The sequence below is a fragment of the Paralichthys olivaceus genome, chromosome 2 (genome assembly GCF_024713975.1).
Source record: "Paralichthys olivaceus isolate ysfri-2021 chromosome 2, ASM2471397v2, whole genome shotgun sequence".
Classification (NCBI taxonomy): Eukaryota; Metazoa; Chordata; class Actinopteri; order Pleuronectiformes; family Paralichthyidae; genus Paralichthys; species Paralichthys olivaceus.
Genome location: NC_091094.1, coordinates 9,008,081 through 9,033,167, shown reverse-complemented (window position 1 = coordinate 9,033,167; position 25,087 = coordinate 9,008,081). Strand labels below are relative to the sequence as shown.

General features: G+C 40.1%; 1 protein-coding gene across 4 annotated transcripts in view; it reads right to left on the bottom strand.

The window, feature by feature from the left end:
- Window positions 1-25,087, bottom strand: part of slc12a5a (solute carrier family 12 member 5a) — a 130,662-nt gene that overhangs the window by 25,511 nt on the left and 80,064 nt on the right. For all 4 annotated transcript variants that reach the window (XM_069534247.1, XM_069534253.1, XM_020096846.2 and 1 more), the window contains exons 2-4: window positions 18,509-18,609; window positions 17,899-18,036; window positions 4,761-4,907 (exon numbers count right to left, since the gene is read on the bottom strand). In XM_069534247.1, the coding sequence (XP_069390348.1) occupies window positions 4,761-4,907; window positions 17,899-18,036; window positions 18,509-18,609 (386 nt within the window). The remainder of the gene's footprint in view (window positions 1-4,760; window positions 4,908-17,898; window positions 18,037-18,508; window positions 18,610-25,087) is intronic.

Sequence of the window (25,087 nt, the reverse complement as noted above, 5' to 3'; positions counted from 1 at the left end):
TTGCTGCAAATGTAAATAAACCAATGTCAAGCTCAGATGAAAAAGAACAAAATGAATTTTTTTTTTTAGGTTTTTTGTCCTTTATTTATCCTTGTTGAAGTAGTTGATAGTCACTTTACCTTTCGTCCTCAGTGTTGCTGCAATGGGTAGAATAATCTGTATTTTTTTTCCCACTGACCCAGAGCCTGTGGTCCCTATTGTCCCATTTTCAGGCAATGCAGGTAACATAAAACTGTGATGGTTTGAGAGTATGTGTGATGAAGTATATACCGTCTAACGCCACCTCTCTCTGCAGTCTGTAGGACCCACATGTACCCTACATGCTGTCTGGCCTCCAAGCATGCCTGTAGACAACCTCAGATTATGCCATCTGCCATCTGTCTCGTCCATATGAGCTGAAGCAGCAGACAGCTTATAAATGAGATGTAAGGATTTTATTTTAAGGCAGTTAGAAAGCTAGCACAATTTAAATAATTACTAATCCATCACAGTTATCGCTGAGCCTGAGGAATGTATTTGGAGGAGAGGCAAATTTTTCTTTTAAAGAAAAGTCTGCTAGATGATATCCCACCGACACTGACTGCAAAGGACGCTGGGGCTGTTTCTTCCCAGAGCTACAGACAAACTCTGACTTGGCCTTTAGCTGACCTCAGTGTTGAGCAGAAATTGGTTTTGACAGGAATGGAGTTTTTCGAGCTGCCCTGAGAGCGTGTTTCATTAGCTGCTTCATTACATAAGTGCAGAATAGTTAGTTCGCGGTGCTGTTTATCACTCGGAATCAAGGCGGACGGTGCGCAGTATAGGGCAAAAACTGTCAGGTGAAGGAGATGGAGGTGATTGTTACTGAGCACAAGAGGATGACGGGATGAAGCAGAGTGAGAAAGGAGGAGAGAGGTGGGAAATGGTGGGTGAAAAAAGAGAGAGGGAGATAGAGGCGTGAGGAAACAAAAGAAAAGAGGAGCGTGAGAGGAAATAATGAGAAAAGAAAATGAGAAAAAAGGGAGAAAGCGAAAGAGATGAGAGTAAAAAATGAAAAGGACTGAGGGAGAAAAGCATCCTTAGCATTTAAATGAGTCACGACAGAGGGCAGACCACCCTTCCCCTTAGAGCATTTAGATTCAAGACCTGGAATTAATGAGGAAGGCCATACAACAGATGACTTTCCATCAAGAATATTAAACCTCATTTTATCTCTGTGACAAGGCTGCATTCATTATCTGGAATAAAAAAAACCCACACATGGGCACGTTTGAATACACAGGCTCGGAGAACGCTGTTTATACTGACTTTTAAAATGGCTGGTTGTGTGTACTTGTGGTTAATGGCATAATGTGTCAGAGCTGTTCCACATGGAGGCACAGTCCTCATATAGTAATGATTCAAGAAACATGCAAGGGTTCCGCGGCTTGTTAATGTTCTGTCAAAGTGTTGCGTGACGGGAAAATAACAGTGAGTGTTGGACAGGTACAGATGTGTGTTGCTGTGGCTGAGCAGCTAATGAAAAGTGTTCTGTCAGTGATATCCCATCATGTGAATAAAACATGGAGTCACGCTGTATATTATCAAGCTTTTACGGCACGCATGATCCCCTGGCTCTTCAAGTCCTGTGGATTTCACTTAGGCGGGGATCTCTGTGTACATGTATGTACACACACACACACACTCTGCGGTGTGTTGCTGGCAACCCCTGGAGGGCTAGGTGGTTATGTGTTACGTAAGGAGCTCAGGAGGAAAGAGGTGGGGGTTTCTCACACACACCGTTCATGTTCAGGCTTATCGCCCCAGGGCTCTGCAATGAGCTCCGTGTGACTGATAACAAGCGTGTGAGTGTGTATGTGTGCGTGTGTCTGGACAGGGACAAAATCTGAGAAAAAAAATGAGAGCTAGGGAGGAAGGAAAAGATATATACTTTTTCTTTTTTTGGAATTAATGTCATGTAATGTGTATGTAAGGGAGCTTTAATGTCTGTGAGTGAGTGAGTGCATGCACACATAATAAATGTTGTGCAGCAGATGTGAGTATCTGTGTTTGTGTGTGTGTTTGCGTGGCTTCCTGTCAAACCGAGTCTGAACAAGCTTTGATCTTCAAAGCTTTTTTTCGTATTTTTTCAACACTATTTTTAGCGTAACACTGAGCGCATTTTTTTCTCTCCAGAGGCTTCGTTTCTCTTTCAGGTAATGAATGTAGTAATATTTAAATTGAATATGGTTAAATTATTGCTTTTTAAAGATGGGAATAGAAAACTATTTCATAATGACATATTATTTATTACAAATGCATCCTGCACAAGACTAGTCCACTGTGTCCTTTGTAAAATAACCGACCATTTTACAAAATGAATAAATATGCATTTTAGGGGTAATGAATGATAAATATTAAAAATAGGATATTCATCATATGATATCAGTTTCCATACAAATTCAATAAAAGACGTTCCCAAAGTGTGCTGTTTGAAAGCCATCTCTAGACAGGAACATGATTGGGAAGCATATTGCCTGTGTGTCTGTGCAGGCAACTTAGCTATGGCTGGGATTTGAGGGGGTTGTTCTATAAATACACACTGTGCTAGAGGAGAATCTAGGCTGCACAAACACACAGACATGCCAACATACAGTCCTGCTACAACACACCGAGCAAACTAGAGAAAAGCTACACAACCGCCACAGCTGCTGGACCCCGCAGTTTGAATTGAAGCATCCTTGGCGATAATCGTCAGCTAATATACATTAAAAAGCAAAATTCTCATTGAAATATAATGTTTCCTGATGCCTGACTCGACGCTCTGCAGTTGCAATGGGACATTGTTCATTTTTTCAGCAGAAAAGCACTTCAGGTAAAAAGCTTCCACCTCCCGTCTCCTGAACAGATAACAGCATTCAGGGAAGAGACACAATATATGTTCCCTGACAATCAAATGCATCAAACAAGTCAAACACAATCAATTTGCAACAGCTCTTCAGATCACTGACAGCACCGCCGTCGATCCTGTGGGACGGTGTCTGTTGTAATTCGAGTCTGAGGGCCACGACGGGGTGTCAGTCCAACACCAAAGTCACACTGACACATGACTGCAGCTCTGTGGCGCTGACATTAATGGGAGCTGGGAAACATCACAGTCTGTCATCTTCCATTTTGTTCTATTTAAAGTTTGAATGCGTGGCATATAAAACCCAACTAGAACAATGAAATAGCTCCTACTTTCTGCATACCTGGAAGACAACCTAGTTTGGAACAAGATATGTGCAGGATTGTTACACTCAACAATCACTATGATCAAATTGTGTGAAATAAGATTTAAACCTTCTTCCTTGAAATGTTTCCTTAATAAGACTTTGGAGGCTTTGGAACAGGTCAAAATATATTTTATGTGACTGCGTCTTCCAAGAGACGACAGTGCTGTTAAAATGTTGGTCCAAATGAATCAGAAAGTAAGTAGGAGAATTATAAACAAATCCGAGACGCAGTGTCTGGTGCAGGGGTCTGACATTTTGAGGAATAATGCAAGAGATGCCAGGGATACTATGCTAAGATTTTTAATAGGGATGTGAGTGATTGGTCTAATGTTGCATTGTGTGTCATTGTTCTTCTCAGCTTCTCCTTGGTCACTGACTCTTTCTTTGTCCCTGACAAAGGGCCCATCCATCACAGTCAGACGGAGCACCCGGACACATCAGTGGGGTGGTGGACCATCAGAAAATCCATAAAGTTTTAACTGTCCTTGTCCGTAGTTTTATTTTGAGTATGTCCCACAGACACCATCCCGCTGTGAGAAATTTCAATGGAAGCTGAAATTACCCATCAAAAGCACCATTTACTCCTGTTTAAGTTGCATTTGGTAAAGAATAAAGTATCCAATAGTTTGGGGAAATTACAGAGCTACAGAGAAAGTACATAATTGTGACCATTTTTTTAAGATTCAATGAAGTGGGTTTGGGGCCACAAACAGACAGAGGGAGATGTTTAAAGACACTGTTTTTTGTCTTATTATAAGAATATGATCAAATGTATCCGTTGGACAAGTGGTCTACCAACATGAATGACCTGTGTGTCTGTCTGAGGGAAGTAATGTCCTTTAGACTCTGCATTTAGTGAGGAAGTAAAATCTCAGCTTCAGACAGAATCGGCCTGAGCGAACTAATTAGGAAGGCTAGCTCTGAGCTGGGCTGTTTTTTAGACTCCACAGAGGAGGTAGGCAAAAAGACAATTAATTATGACCAAGATATTGACTTCCCAGGAGGAGTGGATGATAACGATCATCTATCGCAGTGTATATTATATTTCACACTATACATTTAATAATTGATTTCTACACCATCAAGCTAGGAACCATTAAAATAACCATCTGGCTGTTTTGACTAATCCAGTGAGTTGAATCTCTGGATATCAGTCAAATCAAAGACCTTCATGCAATAATAATAATAATGAAAAATGCTGATCAATGATTTATGGCATTGTCGATAATGACGTTCACTAGTACCAATGGTCTAATTAAGAGATAGAAATGTTAAACCAAACCTCCTGATAAACATAAATATATAATAATTTAATAATAAATAATAATTCTAATCATTTAAAAATAAAATAAAAAATATTTTCTGATTCTTTCATCTTCAGCAGCAGTGGTGAGGCTATAAGATGCTGCTCTTAAGGTGACTCTTTGGTGCATTTTTAAACATGGTAACTTCTAATTTTAAACCAGGCCAAACCCCCCCAGTGTGCTTCAACAGACGGGCTAAAGGAAAAGTAGGTAACACACTCACCGTGGAACAGCACATGAAGACAATGATGAACGTCCCAATGACACCTCCAACTCCCACCAACCAGGTCATCCTGAGGAAGAGGATCACTCCGAAGATGTTCTGGATGCACGGCAGGTAGACGCCCATCAGAGTGCCGAGCTGGGGGGCCTGGTGGAAGACGAGGGGAGATGTTATTGTAATAAGAATACAAAGATTCATGAACGACTACGGTTAATTAATGCCCTTTACTTTGACCATTGTTACAGATTGTTCTGTTCATTGAAATAACCTGTGAGTGCATGGATGAGGTTTGGGTTTTAGTATAATTTTGAAGTTATAAGACAACAACTAGAACAGCAGATGCAAAGTATATACTACATTTGAAGACAACCAGCCGTGCATGCTGGAAAATACAGTGTGCAGATTGGCTATAGTTTATGTGGCTTCTCCAAATATCACATTTGAAGAAAACAAGATAAAACAATGTAAACACGCAACAGACACTTAAACTGACATTAAGGCAAAATAAACATTAACTTTTGGATTTGTAATATGGTGCTTTGGGTTGATGCTCCACCTTCCTCCCTCCCTCCCTTCCTCCTCTGTTGCAGCTTCATAATAAATGTGAGGGTGTCCAGCATTTACATAGAACTGCAAAAGAACAAACTGTGTTTTGCAATTCAGCGTCTTGATTAAAAGGCTTACAGTTCCTCCGACTGCATCACACATAAAACTTTTAAAACCCTTTTTAATTTAATTGTTTCGCACAATGCTTTCTGTAAATCCACTGTTCATTTCCAGAACAATAATTACTCTGAGTCCAGGAAACAAAGAAAACTTTGACATCATGAAGCAGCCAGGGGACCTGTCTTTTCAATGGATGGATGAATTATTTCATTCCTTCCCAGGTTTTTTTTTCATGATGGATTTATTTTAGTTGCTTTTGCTGCAGTGTTGTTGTCCCTGGTGTGGATAAGTGGACAGAGCGGGAGCTGTACTGAACGTCCTCATACAGAATCACTTTCAAGGCTGTTACACTGAAAGCAAGTACGCAACTGACGTACATAACTGAAAAGATATATTTTGTCAATCTTCAGATTGATTAATGGGAATTTTCTTTCCTGAAGCTTTGTGAGATGTTTTTATGTTTATGAGTGTTTGTATGCACCTACTTGTTTGTGTACAGTGTATGAACATGTTCAGTGGGGGTCTGCACCCTTGTGACGGTGTGTATTAAATCTGAAGGACACGTCAGCTGACCCTGTACACAATGAAGAAAATTTCATTTTCTGCCCAAGGACAGTTTGGCCAATGAAGGGTAATTATGCCAATATCCAGACATGACCCATTTTACCCGGAGAGGGCAGACCTTAACTGTCACATCATTACCTCACCGATAACACTGCAGGCACAAGCCTCCTCTGCTGCAGCTCTGTGCTTTAATTCAGACAAACAGGATGAAAAGTGGCTGATTGGCTTACTATCTAAAGTCAGTGACGTTGCTACATGAGGATTTCTCCCAAAAAGGTTCAACAATCAAAAACTAAATGTAGCTGCTTACTTGAGCAATTTGAGCAAAATGGAGGTTTCAAGCTCCACCAGGCTACACAAACCTGAGAGCTCACCCAATCAGGGTTATTTATCAGAGTGTTTGTGACTTATTTATAGTTCTGTCAACTTATTATATTATATTATACTTAGACAGTTTGGGAAACAAACATACTTTTGTTGAGGACATTGATACAATACTCATGTCTCTGATTGTCTTGATTGGTAATTTACATTTTGACCCTAAACTACATTGTGAATAACTCTAAATAAAAAAGAAAACTGTAATAAAACCAAATATATAGAACTTTTTTCACTACAAATGAAAACATAAATCAGTCCAGCAGTTGGGATCTATATCGTTATTATTTGTTTTCAGCTCAAAAATGTATCATGGAATAACAATGTTGGAGAGAACACTTTTTTATTTCCTCTGTGGTTAAATTTGCTGCAACATGATTGACACTACACAAGATGGAGAATTTATAAACAATGCTGCACTCGGGAGTGACAGCAGATGCTGCATTCATAATCCAGACTTTTAATGAAATCATCCTGACAAGTGGCTGACATCAAACGAATAATACTGTGTCTGATATGTGATTTCTATGGAGAAGCTTGTTTTCCAGCTGTTTGCAGACTGGACAAGAGAGATCATAAAATTCTCATAAATATAAACTCACTGTGACTCTGTCCTTCAGTGTGTGGTGGAGACGATTTTTCATCATCTGCTTGTCAATGATCTAAATAAAGCTTTTTTATTTGTAAATACTGAAACCCTGAATGAGCTCCGTCACATGGAATTAGATTATGTGCAACATTTTTCCTCTGTGTGCAGTTTACTGCCTGTCACACAGACGTCCCAGTACCACCAGTATCACTGTTATATTTCCTCACTTTCTCAATGGTCAGTTTGAGAATGTAAAGTGTAAATTTCATTCGCTAGTAAACCTTAAACTATCTTTTGGTGCGAGAGATGGAGACTCATTTAAATCCAAGTAATTTTAAGAGTAATTGTTTAAAAAATTAAACCTATCAGAGGAAAAAATACAGTGTGAATACTTCATGTATAAAAGAAGACACTGGACCCTCGTAGCCAACTCTATACACTGTGTAATAACGAGGCTTTGAAGAGAAGCTTGGACACTTTCTTATTTCTTTAGTGGTTGGTTATTAAATTCGATGCAACATGATGGGCACTTCACAAAAAAAGTGCTGCACTGGGAAGTGACAGCAGACGCTACATTCATAATCCAGACTTATAATGAAATCACCCTGAGAAGTGGCTGACATCAAACGAAGAATACTGTGTCTGATGCTACACTATGTGATTAGTTTCGTTTCCAGCTCTAATAATATGCTGTTTGCAGAGAGGAGAAGACACAACAGGTCCAAACAAGTCTCACTAAATATAATTATCTTCTTATTTTCTTTAGACAAACAAAGTGCAAACTCACACTTGGAACTGTAATTAGTGAAGTCATCTGAAAACATCTGAACAGCAGCAAACGACATCTTAACATGTTGATTTATATGATATGAAATCATATTATATTCATATTTGTTATTAGCACATATACAGAATCACACGTGTCTCACAACGATTATTAAATATTATATTGTCTCTTCTCAAATGCTTGATGATATGCTGAATGTACTCAATTAATACGATCTGCACTGTGCATCTAACTACTGGTAAGACATAGTTACTGACTTCACACGCCACCTTCTCAGACCATTTCTATTATAAGGTCTAATGAAAACAAAATAAGACTCAGTTCACATTCAGTATTAACAAACATGTTGAATGCAGTTTCTTTCTCACATAAAGTCTGTAAAGATGATTCTATTAAAAGTTTGAAAGCTGCACTAACTTCTTCTCAACTGCCTTTGTCACGACCTTTCTCTACAGCACAACCAGTGGTGAAAAACTCCAGAGGAAACCTTTAAAATTACACAATACTGAGCTTGGATGTGAATACTGAGTCTATATACTATGTCTGTTACATTACAGATTCATCAGAAAATCATCTCAACCCTCTCAGGAATTTGCTGGTAGGGAAATCTGAACGTTTAAAATGGCGACTGACTGAGCAACATTGCCAAGGTGGCGACTGAAGTCGTTGGTGTACTGCTGCCCTCAGACTTTTAATTAGCAAAAGTGCTAAATCCATCATGGCAAATCCAGACCATCCTTTTTGTCATGGAGTTTCACATCCTCCTCTCAGGTCAGACACAGTTTTGTAAAAATCAAACATGACAGGTTTAATTTTTCATTCATCAGCTTGTATAATTAATAGTCATGCGTTTCGGTCTGCCGTGTGTCTTTGCCTGTAGCACAAAAACCTTGTATTGTGTTTGACATTATAAATGTAGAGTCTGTACTCTCTGATTTTATTGTGCTGGTGTTTGACTTGCTGCGAAAAAATGAAACAAACTGAACTAAACAACTTTGTCATCATTTTCTATGTATGTGTGTGTGTGTGTTTGTTTTCCATGTAGCTGAAACGTCACCTGCAATCATGACTCTTTTACCACTTAATCTTCACAGGGGAAATCTCTCAACCTTCAGCCTTGTTTGTGCTTTAATCAAAGATCAACGTCGCGTCCTCCACAGGCTGCTGGAGGGATCAGCGCAGAGCAAATCTCGTCCTTCTCTGTCACCTCCCCCACTATATGATAATGATGTGCACAGTTTGTCTGTTGTCTTAGCTATGCAAATCAGACTGTGAGTCATTGTGCCCTTCAGTGTGTGGCAGAGAGGAGTTTTTTTATCATGTGCTAAACACAGTTTTTTATTTAGGAATACTGAAACCCTGAATGGGATCTGTCCCATTAAATTACATTTGTATTATGTAAGAATTCAGTAGAATATGTTTCCTCTCTGTGCAGTTTACTACCCTGTCAAACTGATGTTCCAGTATCACTGTCAGGTTGTATCTCATCAGATGCTCTAAAGTTAGTTTACTAAGGCAGTTTCCACCTTCTTCATATCTACAGTGAATAATTCTAAGAGTTAAAGTTAACTTAAAAATATTTCTGATTGAGACAGCAAGGTCAGGGGTGAACTTCCTTCTTTCTGACAGAGACAGGAAAAGTCATCACTACTCACAAATAACAGAGAAGACAAAAAAAGGGACATTTCTTTTTCTTTTTAACTTGACCTATGTTCACAGGCTAATTTGGCTTTTGCAACAGTTTCCGTCATTTTTCATCCTTTTTCAATTAAACTGTATTAAACCTCCCATTTCATAGACCAGAGAATGGTCTATAAAAAATGCTTGGGGTAGTTTTTCATCACTCTTGAGGGTTAAGGGCAGAGGATGTTGCTATTGTTAAGCTTTACAAAAAAAAAATGGATGATTGATTGAGAATGTTCGACACTATACAAGGAAACCTGAGTTGCTAACATGACAATATTCAATTTCTATATTTGTTTGAGCAGTTAAGGTGTAGATGTTTGTATGTATAGTCGCAAAACTAACATTAGTACACAGCGTGTTGCACGATAAACACAATACAGGAGGTACACAAGGTCAGTAAGTCAGCAGAGTTGGTGTTAGGGTCAATTTTACCTCTAAATTCTTTCCTTTTTGCAAATCTCCCACAGTAGCACTGCTTTAATTAAAAAAGACTGAGTTTCAATTGGCGGGTCCTTCAGGGACTTGGTGTGTAAGACACATTAGCAGTCAGGTGTTGCAAAAGCTGAAAAGGTTTCCCTGTGATCAGCACTTTGTTGTTAGACCCCAAACTGCTGCGGCTGCACAAAGTGGGCTGAGGTCAGTTTGTAATAACAGGTAAGTTATTAAAGGGAACACCTGTGAGCTTTTAGTGAACAATAACAGACATTACACCTTCAAGTGGATGAATGCTCTGGACGTCCTTTCAAGGTGGGTGATTCTAATTAAAAAAACGAAACTTCAGTCACTTTGTTATGTGAAGTCAAAAAGGTGAAATTGCATATTTCTATTTTCGACACTGTTATTTGAGTAAATCTTTTGCAGTTTCCACATCAAACACATCAAAGCAGAACAAAAGAGTTGCCCGAGGAAATATAGTTGCAGGCAAACCTTTAAAGATTGTTGATTTGATCAAAAAGAGATAAGAAAAAATCTTTGTAAATTCAAAGAAGCACATTAAGATTGGACGGTGGGACCTTAAAGAGATACAAATCTTGGCAGAATAATTTGTCAGAGAAGCTTTAAGTCCTCAGTGACATTTTTGTTCCGTTTTTATTCACATGTCGACTTAGAGGAAGACCACTTTAAAAGTGCCACTAAAAATTGCAGATTAAACTAATCTGCACTGTACTGCACAACACTCGACAGTAAAGTACACAAAACAGGCACTAACCCTCTCCAGACTACCAAATGTCATTTTCATTCCGTGCTTGTTCCCCCACACAATGGAGAATCAGACTGTATGTGTTTGCTGCTGTACGAGTGTCTGTGGTATCTCACGGCTGAGTGATAAATTATAATCCACACTCAACAACAAGCTGCTTTGGAAAAACAGCGTTTGTCTGCTGGAAATCCTGTGTGTTACATAAGATGTGCAGACACAGATAATAGCAATCGATTACACCGAGTCTGAGGACCTGAACACCTGATAAAACAGTCTCTGGAAAACAACCTCCAAAACTAAAAATTCAGGCGAACTAATGGAGGCTTCTAAAGACTTTACATGGAGAAAAAGTCTGAAACTGATGGAACACTTGCGTATGTGCCGAATCAATGACCCCGTTGAGGAAAAAGGTTGAACGCTTATTGAAAACGCTGCTTTTATTTTCAGTCAATTGGCATCTCATTTGTTCATTTGCGCATGGGGATTGCAGGCCTCCCTGATAGCGGTCTCACAAACACAGACACAGACACACACAGAGAATGAGTGTCTGTTTAATGGGCCGGGAGCGAGCAGTGTGATGATTTCCCTGGAGATGGAGCCACCGTGAGCAGAGGGAACCATGACTGCTGCAGAGACACAGGTAGGCCTGCGTGGCACCACTGGACTTAGAAAGAACAGCTGCCCACCGACCCGCTGGGAAGTCAACGCTGAATGAATGGCTCAGGTGCGTTAGACACATAACAGGACCTTTCAGTGCATCTGCTGTGGCACCTACTTCAGATTCACTGCCTCCTGCTCTTGTACCACTTACCACTCGCCTTTCACCAGGCCAGAGCTTCCCCTCTCTCCGTCTCTGCATCACCCACCACATGCACTGAGCTCTGAAGCCCACTCAAGCAATATATAAACATGATGCAAAAAGCAAAAATCCTCTACTTCCATCCTACTTCAGAGACCGTCTTCACTATGACATGTTAATAACATTAGCTGTATTTTATGTTCAGTCAAGGAAATCAATAACAAGAAACCTCTGATGGCAAGTGTAGCAAATGTAATGTCGCATAACCTCTTAGCAAAAAGGTTTGGGTGGATGATTCAGTCAACGAAGCGTGCGACTGTGACATGGCAAACTCAACGATATCACCAGACAACTTCAATACTGGACACCAGTCTGGATTACATTCCTGTTTTTGTTTTATTCATGTTACATTATTGCTTGTATAAGTTTTAGTAATTAAAATTTGAGTAAGTTTTGGATACAATAAATTAATTAGCTTAATGAAATAAAAACTATAGGAGATGAGAAATAAGATGGCTTTGTAAATTCAAATAACAGTGAGTGACATTATCTGTGCATTCAACTTGACTACAGTACAGATAAAGTTATAGTAGGAAATGTGTACATGGCAAATAAAATACAGAATCTTGGTTGAGATAAGAGACAGATTTTGGATATGTTCCTGTCACTGCTTGTTTGTTTGACTGTTAGCAGGATTGTTTGCTGGTTGTGGTGTGGTCATGGAAGAACCAATTACATTTTGGTGTGGATCCAAATGAGGGGATGTTTTTAGATATTTTTCTTTTAAGCCTTATGAATATGGGCCATGCAAATAAAATGTGATTGATTGATTGACCTTCTTTTACAAAGTCATTTTCCACATTATTGATTGTTGATTTGTCTGGGAATATTAATGGGTTTGGTTAAAAAAATCAGGCATGTTTAAAGGAGATTGCATAGTATTTATGAGTGTGTGCCATTTGGTGCAGATCCAAATAATAATCTAGAACCAAACCATTCTAGTAAATTCCTTGATATAACATCCATTCTTCTATATGTGCATGTCTACCTTCATGCTGCTCCATAAAAGGGTATCTGAATTCACACTGATCTTTAGCTATGGACTGAAATCATTCAAAATTGAATCGAATTGCCCAAATGTACTTTATTCCAGTTTATGTTCTGATTCCAAGCAGCAGTCAACACTGGTTTCTTTTAACCATGATTGAAATGTCTTCCTAACAAGAGGTGGTAGGTTTAGTAACTTAACTTTGATCAGGTGGCAAGTCAGAGAACATGCACCAGTTATTGTGGAACAACTGATTTATGACAATTGATGCACGATGTGAAATTGCAGTTTTCAATGAATGTTTGTTTGTTTCCTCTTCTTCTATCTCCTCTCACCCCCACACTTTTATCTCAACCCCCCATGGACATCTCCTGAACTGCTGAGGCTAGCAAAGGTAGCGCTTCCTCTCGATTAGACATTAGGGTTTTTTTTCGTGGAGAGGAATTAAAGAGGGAAAGGTGAAAGGAACTCCATTTCTTTGTCTAGCTGCGGGGTAGAGAAAATGAAAGCGAGAGAGGGCAGAGGGGTAGGTGGTGGAACGTGGGGGAGACTACACAAAAGTTGCAGGAGAGAGGAAGGGAAACATCCAGGCCCTCAGGCTCTGGGACTCCCTGCCAAACTGCACAGGCTGACAAAACCAGCGTCATCCCTTAAATCACTTCTTGAAGGATTTTTTTATGCTCACTAGCAGAACCAGCATCGAGTGAAATCCCTGCTGATATGTAGTCAAATTTTTATTAAGTTGTTGGAGCTGCATATATCTTTATAGGAAAGCTCTAAACACCAATGTGGGCTCACATCATCGAATTGAACGTTTTCTTGGTTTCAATTTCCTATTTTTTTCCAATTTTTTCTGGGCATTTCACCTTTATAGATAGTAGCATTAAATAGGGAGGGAGCAGGGAAGACACACCTATGGGTGCTGCAGGAGGAACACCAGCTCATCCTGTTACCTTTCAATTTCAGATCAGTCAGTGTTTGTAGTGATGATTAATTCTTCACTAAAGGGGCTTTCAGACCTGCACTAAACTCTGGACAGTTCCTGACATTGTCCTGAGAGGCTGTATGAGAGAACGTAAATCAAGTCAGTTGCACTTGAGAGAATACAGCAGGAAAAAGTTCTGAAAGTTCACAGCTAGCAAGCGAGAGCGTTGATGGCGTTTCTAACCCATGACGGGTGCAAAACTGAAACAAAAGGAGAATGCATCTCAGGATGAAAAAGAGAAGCCAATTGTTCGACAAAATGTCAACTTGGAAAGACAAAGAGATTTTAGAGTTTTTGGTGATACGCGCCGATGTTGTAAACAAAAACAAGTTACCTCCGCAGCTGAATTTGTGTTATGTAAGAAAAAAAAGAAAAGACACAATGGGAGTTTCATTACATTGGAGGGAGAGGCAGAGGTGTGAGGGGGAGTGGGTGAGGTGGGTGAGGTGGGTGAGAGGGTGGTGGTGGGAGGTAGTGACAGCGAGGGAGGCAGACTGGGAGGTTGTAACACCATTACCACGCTCTGCTGGCCAAACAGGAGCTGAACGGGCAAATGTGTTTCTGCTCAGGTGTGCTGAAATATTAAACAGACAGCGAGAGGAGAGGCCAGCGAACATCAGCCTCCCCAACCAGCTGTGGACGAACCAGTCACTCAGCGGTCAACACCGTGTGTGAGTGAGTCTGCATGTGTGTGTAATTCACTGGTTATCTGTACAACAGCCAAAAGCCCTCTGTAGTGCTGAGGCCTCACCACCTCGAAATAGCGGCTACATGTGTTGCTAGAATATTCTAGGTTTAAAGACCCCACAAAGCCTCATGTGTTACCACCTGTTATGAAACCACACTATCAAATTCAAGCCTGAAAGTCTCCTTATCTACTAATGGACATGTTCTAGTGGACAGGATCTATATTTAATATGAAATCCAGGTCAGCAGGAGAAGACATGTGAGTTGAAAATTGAACACTTCATCTACAAATAAGCAGCAGTTTGATTTGAGAAAAGTAAGAAAATGACAGTTAAGATACAAAATGGATTATTTATTTTCTTATCCAGCTCAATCATTAGTCATAAACTTAAAACAGGTTGGGGGGCGTATTTTGTATGTATTTTTTTTCCTGTTATACAAGTATATGTGTATCTGTGAACGTAACTTAACTTAAATAAACCTTTGCTGCATGTCCTCCCCACTCTGTCATGCTTATGCAGTCATCCTATCAATTAAAGGCAAAAATGCCCATTAGTCTTGAATTTCTTCTTTTTCCCAGTGTAGTAGAACTGAAATAGTTTGTTGATCAATCGATTAGATGACCGACAAGGCAGCACTGACAACTTGAAGCAACAAGCTTTCTATAGTTCAAATCCCATTTCTGGGTCTTTCCGTGTGGAGTTCGCATGTTCTCCATATGTCTGCATGGATTTTCTCTGGCTTCGTCCCACAGTCCAAAGGCATCATGTTGGCCACGCGATTCACAACTGATTTGTCAGCCTAATGTCAGCTGCAACCCTCAAAGGATAAGCAGTATGGACAGATGGATGAGTGACAGAAAAGGAATCTGCAACTGTTCTGTTAGTTGTTTAGTAGTTCATATATTTTTCAAAGGGAAATGTCAAAACAGTCAGAAGATGGTTGACCTTTCATAGACTAAAGGTTCAGAAGAAAAGCAGAAATAGCCTAATGTAATTATAATAATAATAATAATAATAATAATGATGTCAGTCCCTTACAAAACAGAAACCTCCACTGAGCTTCTTAGCCTGGAGTCTTTGCTAAATGGCCGGGCTGTGAAATGTCTGTTTAGCTCTGCGATGAATATGCATTCACGCTGCTGTAAAATATAACATGAATTGACATTAATCAGAGCACATCGTTCAGGAGGCTGCTGATGGGAATACTGATCCGATGCACCAGTCTAATGAGAGGGGGAGGGCCATGGTGGGAGACGAGGACGAGGGCAGAGCGGAAAGCAGGGATCGTAAAACACCCGGAGAGGAAACAACGTTTATGTGAGGGAACATTGCCCTGTAAAAAGCAAAGGCAGAGAGCGTATGGTGTTCCTGTAACTCTGAGTAAGAGCACTTGTCTTGAAAATCACCTTATAAGAGTAAATAGGTTCATGGTTTGTGTTTAGTTCATTCATAAGATCTTATAGAGCTAAAACTACTGTGTTCCTTTAGATTTTATGGGACTAAAGAAATGTATAATAAACCAATGCAAACTGACCACATGTACCCTCGGCCTGAGAGGTTTGTTTGTTTATCAGCAGGATCACACACAAACTACTTCACTGAACGTGTCCCTGTAGTTTTTTCGATTCCATTTAGTTAAAGAAAATAAGATTCTAAAGCTCTGCTCATTTTGCAAATCACTTAGACTCAAATACATTTCTTATAATGAAGAATATAAACACAACATTCCCTCAGATCTTGAGGAGCCATTGTCCTCTTCTTGTGTCCCTTTTGTGAGTTTAAAGCTTCTATATAAACCCTCTTGCCTTCCTGTGTTAAAGAAATAAAGTCGGAGGAGAGAAAATTGCCGACAGATTAGCTGAGACTGGTTTCCATCTTAACCTGCGCGACCTCCAGACCGCTCCCTCGTGTCACACGCCAACCAAATCTCTAATCTTGGCTTTCACACTGCAACAAAGAAAGGCCGCTGTCTCGCTCTTGCTCTCTCACAACTCACTTACTCCCTCACTTGAGGGACCGATGATGAAGGAGATGGAGGGAGAGGAAGAGGGAGAGGGAGTGGAGGGAGAAATAGAGAGGGAAGGCGATAGTGGGGGGGAGAGAGGGGTCGCTGTGCGAGCGATAAAACACCACAGGCTGCGTTAATGAAAAGCCTCTCGTGGCGATGGAGAGATTGCCTGTGGAATGGACTGCTGATTGGAGAAGCAGCAGCTTGGTGTAGCGTGTAGACTAATTAAAGAATTGAAGGGGGTGGAGGTGACAGGGGGGTGATTAGACCTGCTTCCAGGGTTAGCCATACTGAGGAGAGACAGACAAATACACCTTAAAACTGGGTGAGCCGGGATAATGGTCGGACTGCAGCACTGGCAAAGTGTTGAACCAATGCCGAATTCCCACCTGGACACTATTGCTGTCTAAAGGTTCTGTACCTGCATCGCTTGTGCAATCAGGACAAAACAGATAGTAGCTTTAAAACCTGTTTGAGGGCTGCAAATTACATCTGTTCTCAGAAATAGTGTCCCTGCTACTCTTAATCCTGTCAACTCTTTCCAGGGGTGGTATTTATTCAGTGTATAGTTGTTCCAGCGAAAACACGGAAAACACACTGAGGTCTGTGGATAATCTGGATAAAATGAGAAACTGACTCTAGAAAGAGAGTGAAACGTGAAATGTGCTTTAATGTTCTGCTGATACAGGCTGATGTCAACTCATTCAAATGGGTTAAGTAATTAATGTTTTCAATCTACGAGGTGTGGAATATAATCTTGAGGTGCACGGTTTATTATTGAGCTTGAAAATATAAATTCCTGTAATTGCGCTTTTATCCACATCTGGTGGACTTCAACAGCTTGCTCAATTACCAAGACCAAATACTGGTTTGAATATGAAGTTACAGGATTACACCTGACCTTGTGAGTGGATGTTATCATGGACTTTGTGTTTTGATGTTTGTTTCTCAGAATTACACTGGTTTTCAATATGATGCAGTGTTAGCATCTGGCTAAGCATTGTGTGGTCACTAGCAGACACGTATAGAAGCCAGGAGACCAACTTATCCTATTCAGAAATCACTATGAAGATGAGGTCGATTGTACCTATAAACCTTATCTCCACTGTCGGGTTTAAATGTTTTTTCCCCACTGAGGATCCACTGTATATCTTAAAGATCCATATGGATTCCCTGTGGGAAAAGGAGATAGTATATCTGATAGATTCACTGGCATTCAAGGTCATCGTCAAAAAAAGAATTTGCTTCAAGGTGAGACAGAAGAAAGGATACCTGAGTCAAAGTGAAACAGGACAAGAGAAACGGAAAGGAGTGGAGAAGTGAATCACTGAGATTTAAAATGTGAAATATCTTATTATGTAAATCCATCACTTTTCCACTAGTCTTTAAAAATAAATTGGCATAACGTCTTTCATTATTTACATTATCATCACCATCGACCTGTGTTTGCAGCTTTGCAATATTACTTCTCACTGTGCGGCTAAAACCAGCAATTTCCACAGGATTAATAATGTAGCTGCCTGTAGGTTGATGAAATGCTGAGAGAAAAAAACAGCCTGTAAAATAAACACCTCCTTCTGTCATCTCAACGGCCAAACTATAAATATACTTATACGTGTGAATTGAATTGTGTTATCTTTGTACGACATGCATGATTGCAGTATATTTGTGAGAATGAATGCACAGATGTATGTACTGTGTGCTACATGTACGTATAGTTTAACAAGTACTCAATTACCTTGACGGGTTTCTTGCGCGATGACTCGGCCTCGTTGTTCTCGGCCTCCTCGTGCTCCTTGCTACCTTGGGGCAGGTTGGAATAGTTGGCCAGGCTGCTGAGGAGAGACGACACCATGGGGCTGGTGTCCATCTCCTCCTGCAGAGACAGAGACAGAGAGACAGAGACACACACACACCCACACACACACACAGACAGACAGACAAACAGGACAGTCTGGAGTCAGGGTTTTCATCATTGCCTTTAATCCTCTGAGCCAGCAAAGTGAACTCTATAACTCCAGGAGTGTTTCATTAGATCACTGAAAATCAATAACAATTTCACGTAACGTGTAACTCTCCACACCCCCTTGTGGATTCCTACCCAGTTAGAGCAGAAAAATAAAGTGCTTACAAAATAAAATGTTCGTTGGCTGATTTTGTTTTCTTTGTTCTTGTTCATCCCACAGAGAACGCAATATAAATACATTTGTGCAGAGCTGTGGCAAGGTCTCTCCTGTAGAAGTGTGAGATTTGCTCGCAGTAACTTATTCAACTTATTATCAATGATCCTGCTTCTTATCGTGCCTGATTATGTGCGTTAACAAATCATTGTGTGTGTGTGACTGTACCTCAAACAAGGCCATGTTCTTGCCGTCATACTGCTGGCTCTTTTCGGCGGCAGCATCACTGCTGTTGATGAAGGGGCTGCTCTCCTTGGGGTTACTGTCGCCTGCAGGAAACACACACACACACACACTTCACTTTTAGACTGAGCTGACATATAACAGACCACAAACAGCAGAAAGCAAAATGCACAAGCCGCTTTCTCTGTGTAAGAAACCCCCTTTTTGTGGCCTAACAACCAACAAAAACTTTCAAAAATAGATAGACTTTTGAAAGCAATGATTTCTTTATTTATTAATTAATTGCTTAAGCAAAGAAAGACACACAGACATAAGGCTCGAACAAGAGGACGTCTGCCAGGAAAGGAGGGGAGGCTTGTCGTCTCCATAGAGCGCCCACAGTCAGAAATGCAGAGAAACAGAACCATACTTAATGGAGTGTGCATTCACAATATGTGAAGTGCTATATATTCCATATGGCCATCGCAAGAAGGCAAACATCTCAATCAGTTTGTTGCTGCAGTGACAAACAATGGTATCACTGGAGAGGGCCTCCACAAAGAATTAATGAGAAATAAAACAAAAATAAAGTAAAAACAGCTTATTAAACATCAAAATACAGAAACGGTGCGATGTGATGTCGTTGACAGATTGTTGTCGGCACCATGACTCCACCAAGAAGCATCTGTCTTTCAGTTCACATTCTAAGGCACAGGCCAAATCTATCTATCTATCTACAGGACACAATATCACCATTGACAGCTGCATGTTGATTTGTAAAATCATTGAGCTGTGAAGTAGCCACCAGAAAAAATGGAATTAATGGAGAAGTGAATCAATGAAATGAAAAGAAGTAGAACTCGTGTTGTGCTTGTGTTTAATTCCAAGTATTTTTAGTCATCACAGAGAGACTGAAAGGTATTGACCACATGCCCAGTGTCTAATAGACACGAACTAAAAAAGCAATGATGCATCTTTTTTTGGTCCCTTTGACACTAAGCGGTGTGCAGATGTGAAAATGACCTGAATCCAATTCACAGCTCTCAATTACCGCTCTGTAAAAAACACCTCAACTTAAAAAGATGGATTTACTGACATCAGTCAAGCAAGTTCATCGTCCAGAATAAGAATAATAACTTAAAAAAAGAAAATTGGACGAACTGTTGATTTGACACAGTTGATTACCGAGGCTGTAACTTCTCAAGCATCATGTGGATGAAGGAGAATATAGTTATTTTACACATCATAATTTAGAGACTATTAGCCTTAGTACTTGAACTGTTTCCTGAGCAGATGTTTGCCCTCGTCTAGAAGAATCATTAAATTCAGAATCGCTATTTTCCATCAAGTACATTGAAGGTCTTGGTGGCGCAGAGTTTGGCATCTTATTTGCACCTTCTCCTTCGAGCATCTCTTGAGGGAGATAGCAGATTGCTCTCCCTCTGGCTCTCAGTCCTGTCTTGGACCGAGCACTGCGAGACCAAGTTATTTATAGCCAGGATGCCGCAGCCATGTGCCATGACGTTGGGGCACTGACAGCCAGCACACTGTTCTACAGAGACAGAGCAATAGGGCCACTCAGACAGGGACGCTGAGGAAAAAAAGGGGCCGTGCATAAAGATTCAGAGCAGGAATAGAGCGCAGGAGGTAAAAGTTGAGGCAGGCAGAGAGAAGGGAAGGAAAGTAAGAGAATGAGGGTGTTGATGAGAAGACGGAGAGAGACACAGATAGATGGGGTGAGAACGGAAAGTGACAGTGAGCGAGATATGAGCTCAGACAGACAAAGATGAGGCAGCCAGACTTGAAATGGGCACCCGCAGAGGGACAGAAGGGAGAGGAACGAGAGAGACACACTTAAGTCTCTGGCTGCAAAATGTAAAAGCTTCTGCTGCACTTAAGGTTCAGCTCTGTGAGACCTGCAGGTTAGCAGCAGTTAAAAGCTGGGTGAGAGCATCCGACAGGCTTCTCAGAACACGTGGATTATTTAGGTGTTTGTTTTAAAATATTTTTAACCTCTTGAAACCACGTGAGGATTATTCAACCTTATGAAACTCGATGTGCGTCAGTGCAGGATTCAGGCTGGTTGTAGCAGTGATGAGATTAACAGCTATGAACACAGGATTAAAAAAAACCTCAGTATCTAATTTAAACATGGACACATTCTGTGTGTTCCCTTCCTCCTGCAATTACTCTGTAAAATTTGGGAATAAAATGTCAGTGTCTTTCTTCTCCAATGTGAGAATAAGCTGCTACCAGATCAGGTAGAGTATTGCTGTGTTAATAAAATAAAAATGTTCAAGACCTGTCGATGCTTTTTCATTATTTCTTGAAATGTCATCAACAAATCAAAATATCATCAGTTAATCAAAACAATATGTGTAATTGTTTTTTTGCATGTCTTCTCTTTGTTCTTATAAACATAATGTATAAGTAATATATTTGTTCTTGTGATTCCAAAAAACTAAACTAACTAACCTTTCATTATTGCAAATATATTGAAACTTGTACTTTATACCCTGTTTAAAACCTTGTTATTGTGTTTTTACTGCAATGGATACAACTAACTAACCAAGTAGGCTTCAATACTTTTTGAGAAACCTTTACATCAAGCATCAGACACTGTCCATATATTTTCCATATAACGTAGCTAGATGTTGTTAGATATTAGTTTGATAATTAGCTGCTCTGCTCTTTAACTGAGCTTAAAGAATCAGCAACAAGAACGATGGGGGAGAACTAATCCTTAACAATACAATACATTTAGCGTGTAAGGAGGAGGCAGGAGGAGACGAAAGCTGCAGCAGCAAACAGGTTTACAGCGTGGTTATCATAACACAATGCTCATGTAACACTAACCATCAAGTTCTGGATCTGAACTAACTTGTAACATTACACCTGACAGTGATGGAATTAAATGACGATGCTTCCTCATTTTTAACACACAGACACACACACACACACTGTGAGGGTTAATGCCCCACAGACTATCCTATCACTTATCTCTCCACAGCCCATTTCTCCTCATCGTCTAATAATTAAAACTCCATCATCAAAGCAATGATGGATAAACCCTCTCTAGAAAAATGACAGTGCCCAAAAGCGTTTTGCTTCTCCCACATCCCCCAAGCAGCTTATCCTCCTCCAATCTGGTGGGATCCGTCCGACAATGGCTCTCACTATCAAAGCCTGTCGCTATCTATGGTCAAAATCCAGAGCTTTAGTGCTCACTGAGCATGTGATCGTCTTATAAATTCCCCACAAAACCAGAATCAACACTCTCCTCTCATTTTCATCTCGTTGACATTTCACTGAAGCAGCAGTTTACTGTGAATATGTTGGATGCAAACGGAGGATGAATGGGTGTGTTTTATTGGACATATTTATAGGGATTCCTGTGATCAGCAAATGATTGTTTGGTGTTTAAACTTGTAAAGGTGCCTCGTTTGTAGCATGGTAGAAATATTGCACATTAACAAAGTGCAGAGCTAGGGCTCTCCGTGAGGTTGACTCTGCAGACTGTCACGATTCTCTGACAACAACAGAATTAGCCCAGTGACATGTAGTTTTCTATCACACAAGACAGAAAATATGATCATACATTTGATATATTATGAGAAATGTAATTGTTACATTAATACTAAAATAGAGATTATGATGGCACTAATTTCAATAGGGAGAAATATTATATATTATGAACATTGTATTGAATTCACTTATAGTTAGGCAATTTAACTCATCTGTCACCAGAGTGAATTTACATGACACATATTCAAAATTATTATATTGGCTATATTTTATTTGTTGTATTGTAATTAGCAGTTCTGTCAATTGTCATATCATGCACTAAATCCTATGCCCACCAAACACAATATGAAATATTGGTATTGGAGAGTAGACAGAATATATTTAAAAACCTGATTGCCATCATATTTTATAAAGTGTTTTTATGCAGAAAACATTCAGTTTTGGTTTGCTGTTATAAACTGAATAGAAATATGTTAATGTTGTCTCCTAATGTATTTGTCTCATGTCTGTATTTGACGTCCACATCCATTTTCTTGTATCTTTGACTGAGTGTCTGAGATTAAAAGACAACTTTTACTACAAATGAGTGGAGGCCTGCTCCACTGCTCTCATTCGGACAGTTTACAGTTTTCCTACAGATCTTTGAACAGAGGAGCCACAGAGGATTAAATATTTGACTTTGTTTTATTGATCCTTCTTGTACAGTGTCAAGGTGGCAACAGTCACAGTTATTGCTGTCCCTCTCTCCGCCTCGCTCTTACAGCCAGTGGCGCTCTCTCTCCTGCTCCGTGTCGTGCTGCCATACCGCTTGTTCTCTCAGAGGAGTGAATTCAAGGGGAAAAGCCTAAGCACGAGATGTTGATTCTTGAGGAGCTGACTCAACAGAGTCTTACGGACCACTTGTTGCGTGTGTATATGTGAGTGTGGTCCAGGCATTACTCATTACCCTAAATCTGTTTACACACTGTTCACATTAAGGGGACAAAATCAAGAGCTCAAAATATTAATGATTAAAGGTTTATTTAAATTAAGAGGAAGACATGTTTTCAGGTTAAAGTTAGGGTTTAGGGTTAGGAAAGTGTGGTTAGGTTTAGAGAAAGACTGTAGACATGGAGACATGACTGTGTGTGATTGGCTCAGACATGCTGTGCAGACATGCTAATTTATCTCAGTCTTAATCTGGGCAGAAAGTAGGGCCACATAAAAAAATGATCATTATCCTCTTAAAATGCAAAAAAACCCTTCAATTTTTATATATGTCCAGAATGAATTGCCAGCTCCTTCGTGCATTAAGGTAAATATAGACTATCCTTTTGGCTGTTAGACTGCGACTGGAGTTAACAGTGAGCACATGTGCTTGCAGAGACGTTTAATTTGCATTCAGAGAGAAATGCTTCATGTGTTGGAAGAATGAGGAATTAAAATGGAATTTGGTGAGACGGAAACAAAAAATTAATGACACAAAGTTGGATTTTCTGGCTGCGTTCCATTGTTCCCTGGTGCATTGCCAAATTTAAGCAGGTCATGAGTTCAGTCGCAGATTCTGTTGTCTCCTCTCAACGTCACAACATATAATTCATGTCTGGCAATCAATGTCATAGGTCTCTCTCTCTCTCACATACACACTATCAGCTCACTGTGACATGGCAGAGGAGTATTGGGTGGAGTCAGGTGAAAGATTAAGGTCACTTTAATCTAAATTCCAGTCCAGCCAGGACTAACAATGCACCCAAGCATGTCTAAGTGTAATTCTGAAAATAAATAAATAAATAAACTAGCAGACATCTGCATCTCTCGGTTACAAGGCAGTATGATATGTTATGTTATGTTATGCAGATCCCAGCTACAGGAAACATAGTTCAGCTTTAGATTAAATCCCAGGTAGTGATGGGATAGAATATAAATTATAAAAATAAATTGAAAATATTAATACATAAAGTACAAATAGTAACATTTAAGAAGCTGAAACCAGCAACTAAAAATTCCCAAGTAATCAATCAATAAATCTATGATTATTTGGAGGATAATAATATTGCAGATTTATTATTGGCTCTGAAGTTGTTCAATTTCATTAATGGTTTCCCACTATTATCAGCATTGAACAAACTCTAATGTGTAAAATATAACAAATAAACTTGATTTGTTAGTCTTGATTTGTTTCTCAGCTGTAGGGTGTCTACAGAACAATATATCCATGGTATTAAACAATACTGAATGTAACAAGAGATGTGAACAAGAGATTTACACAATTTTACACACGATAGGAGAAAATAGCAACGGCTTATACCCACATCTGCCCACACAAACGGTCATAAATAGATATTCCCTCCTATCATGGCTCCTGCACATCACAGACACAACAGCCTTGTATAACAGAATCTCACTCTCCATTTTTCTCTTTCTGTCTCCCACTCTCCTCCATCTCTCTTTACGCTTCTTCTCTCAGCCTGCTGCTGCTGCTGCTCTCACCCGTGATGTGTGTTTGTCGTTACATCTATTTAGGTGGCGTGGTATGTCTGTATGTACAAACGCCCCTTTTCCTCATTGTGCTGCAGGACAGGAGCTGTGTGCTGATCTGTATTCAGGCTGCTGCTTCAGCCCACTATGAATTTTAATGCAGCCTTGCCTCACAGGGTATGACTTTGACACAGTCCCTCTGACAGAGATCCTCGCTCCTGATTGGTTCCTGAGCCAACGGCAGCAGATTGGATGAGAGCAGAGGGACACGGGAGGATGTCTGTGCACACGGGGCCACATGAGAGCATATAGCAGCTCTTAGCATGTTGGCTGGGCTTCCAAACCTGACACTGTTTGAGGCAGGATGATGAATTGGTGGGTTTGGTCCAATTTCCCCTCGCTGCCGCTGCCTTGCCTGTAGCTGTGCACGTCAGGATTAATTTTTGTTTAATGGCAGACCCCTGCAACGCCTTCCCAGCAGCCCCCTGTCTATCTGACATCAGGCACAGAAGGTGGTTGAACACAGGAGGAGACTGACACAAAAATAAAACTATGCCTTTTAGTTGTTAATGCGGCCGACAGGAGGAAAATCTTAACAGGGGT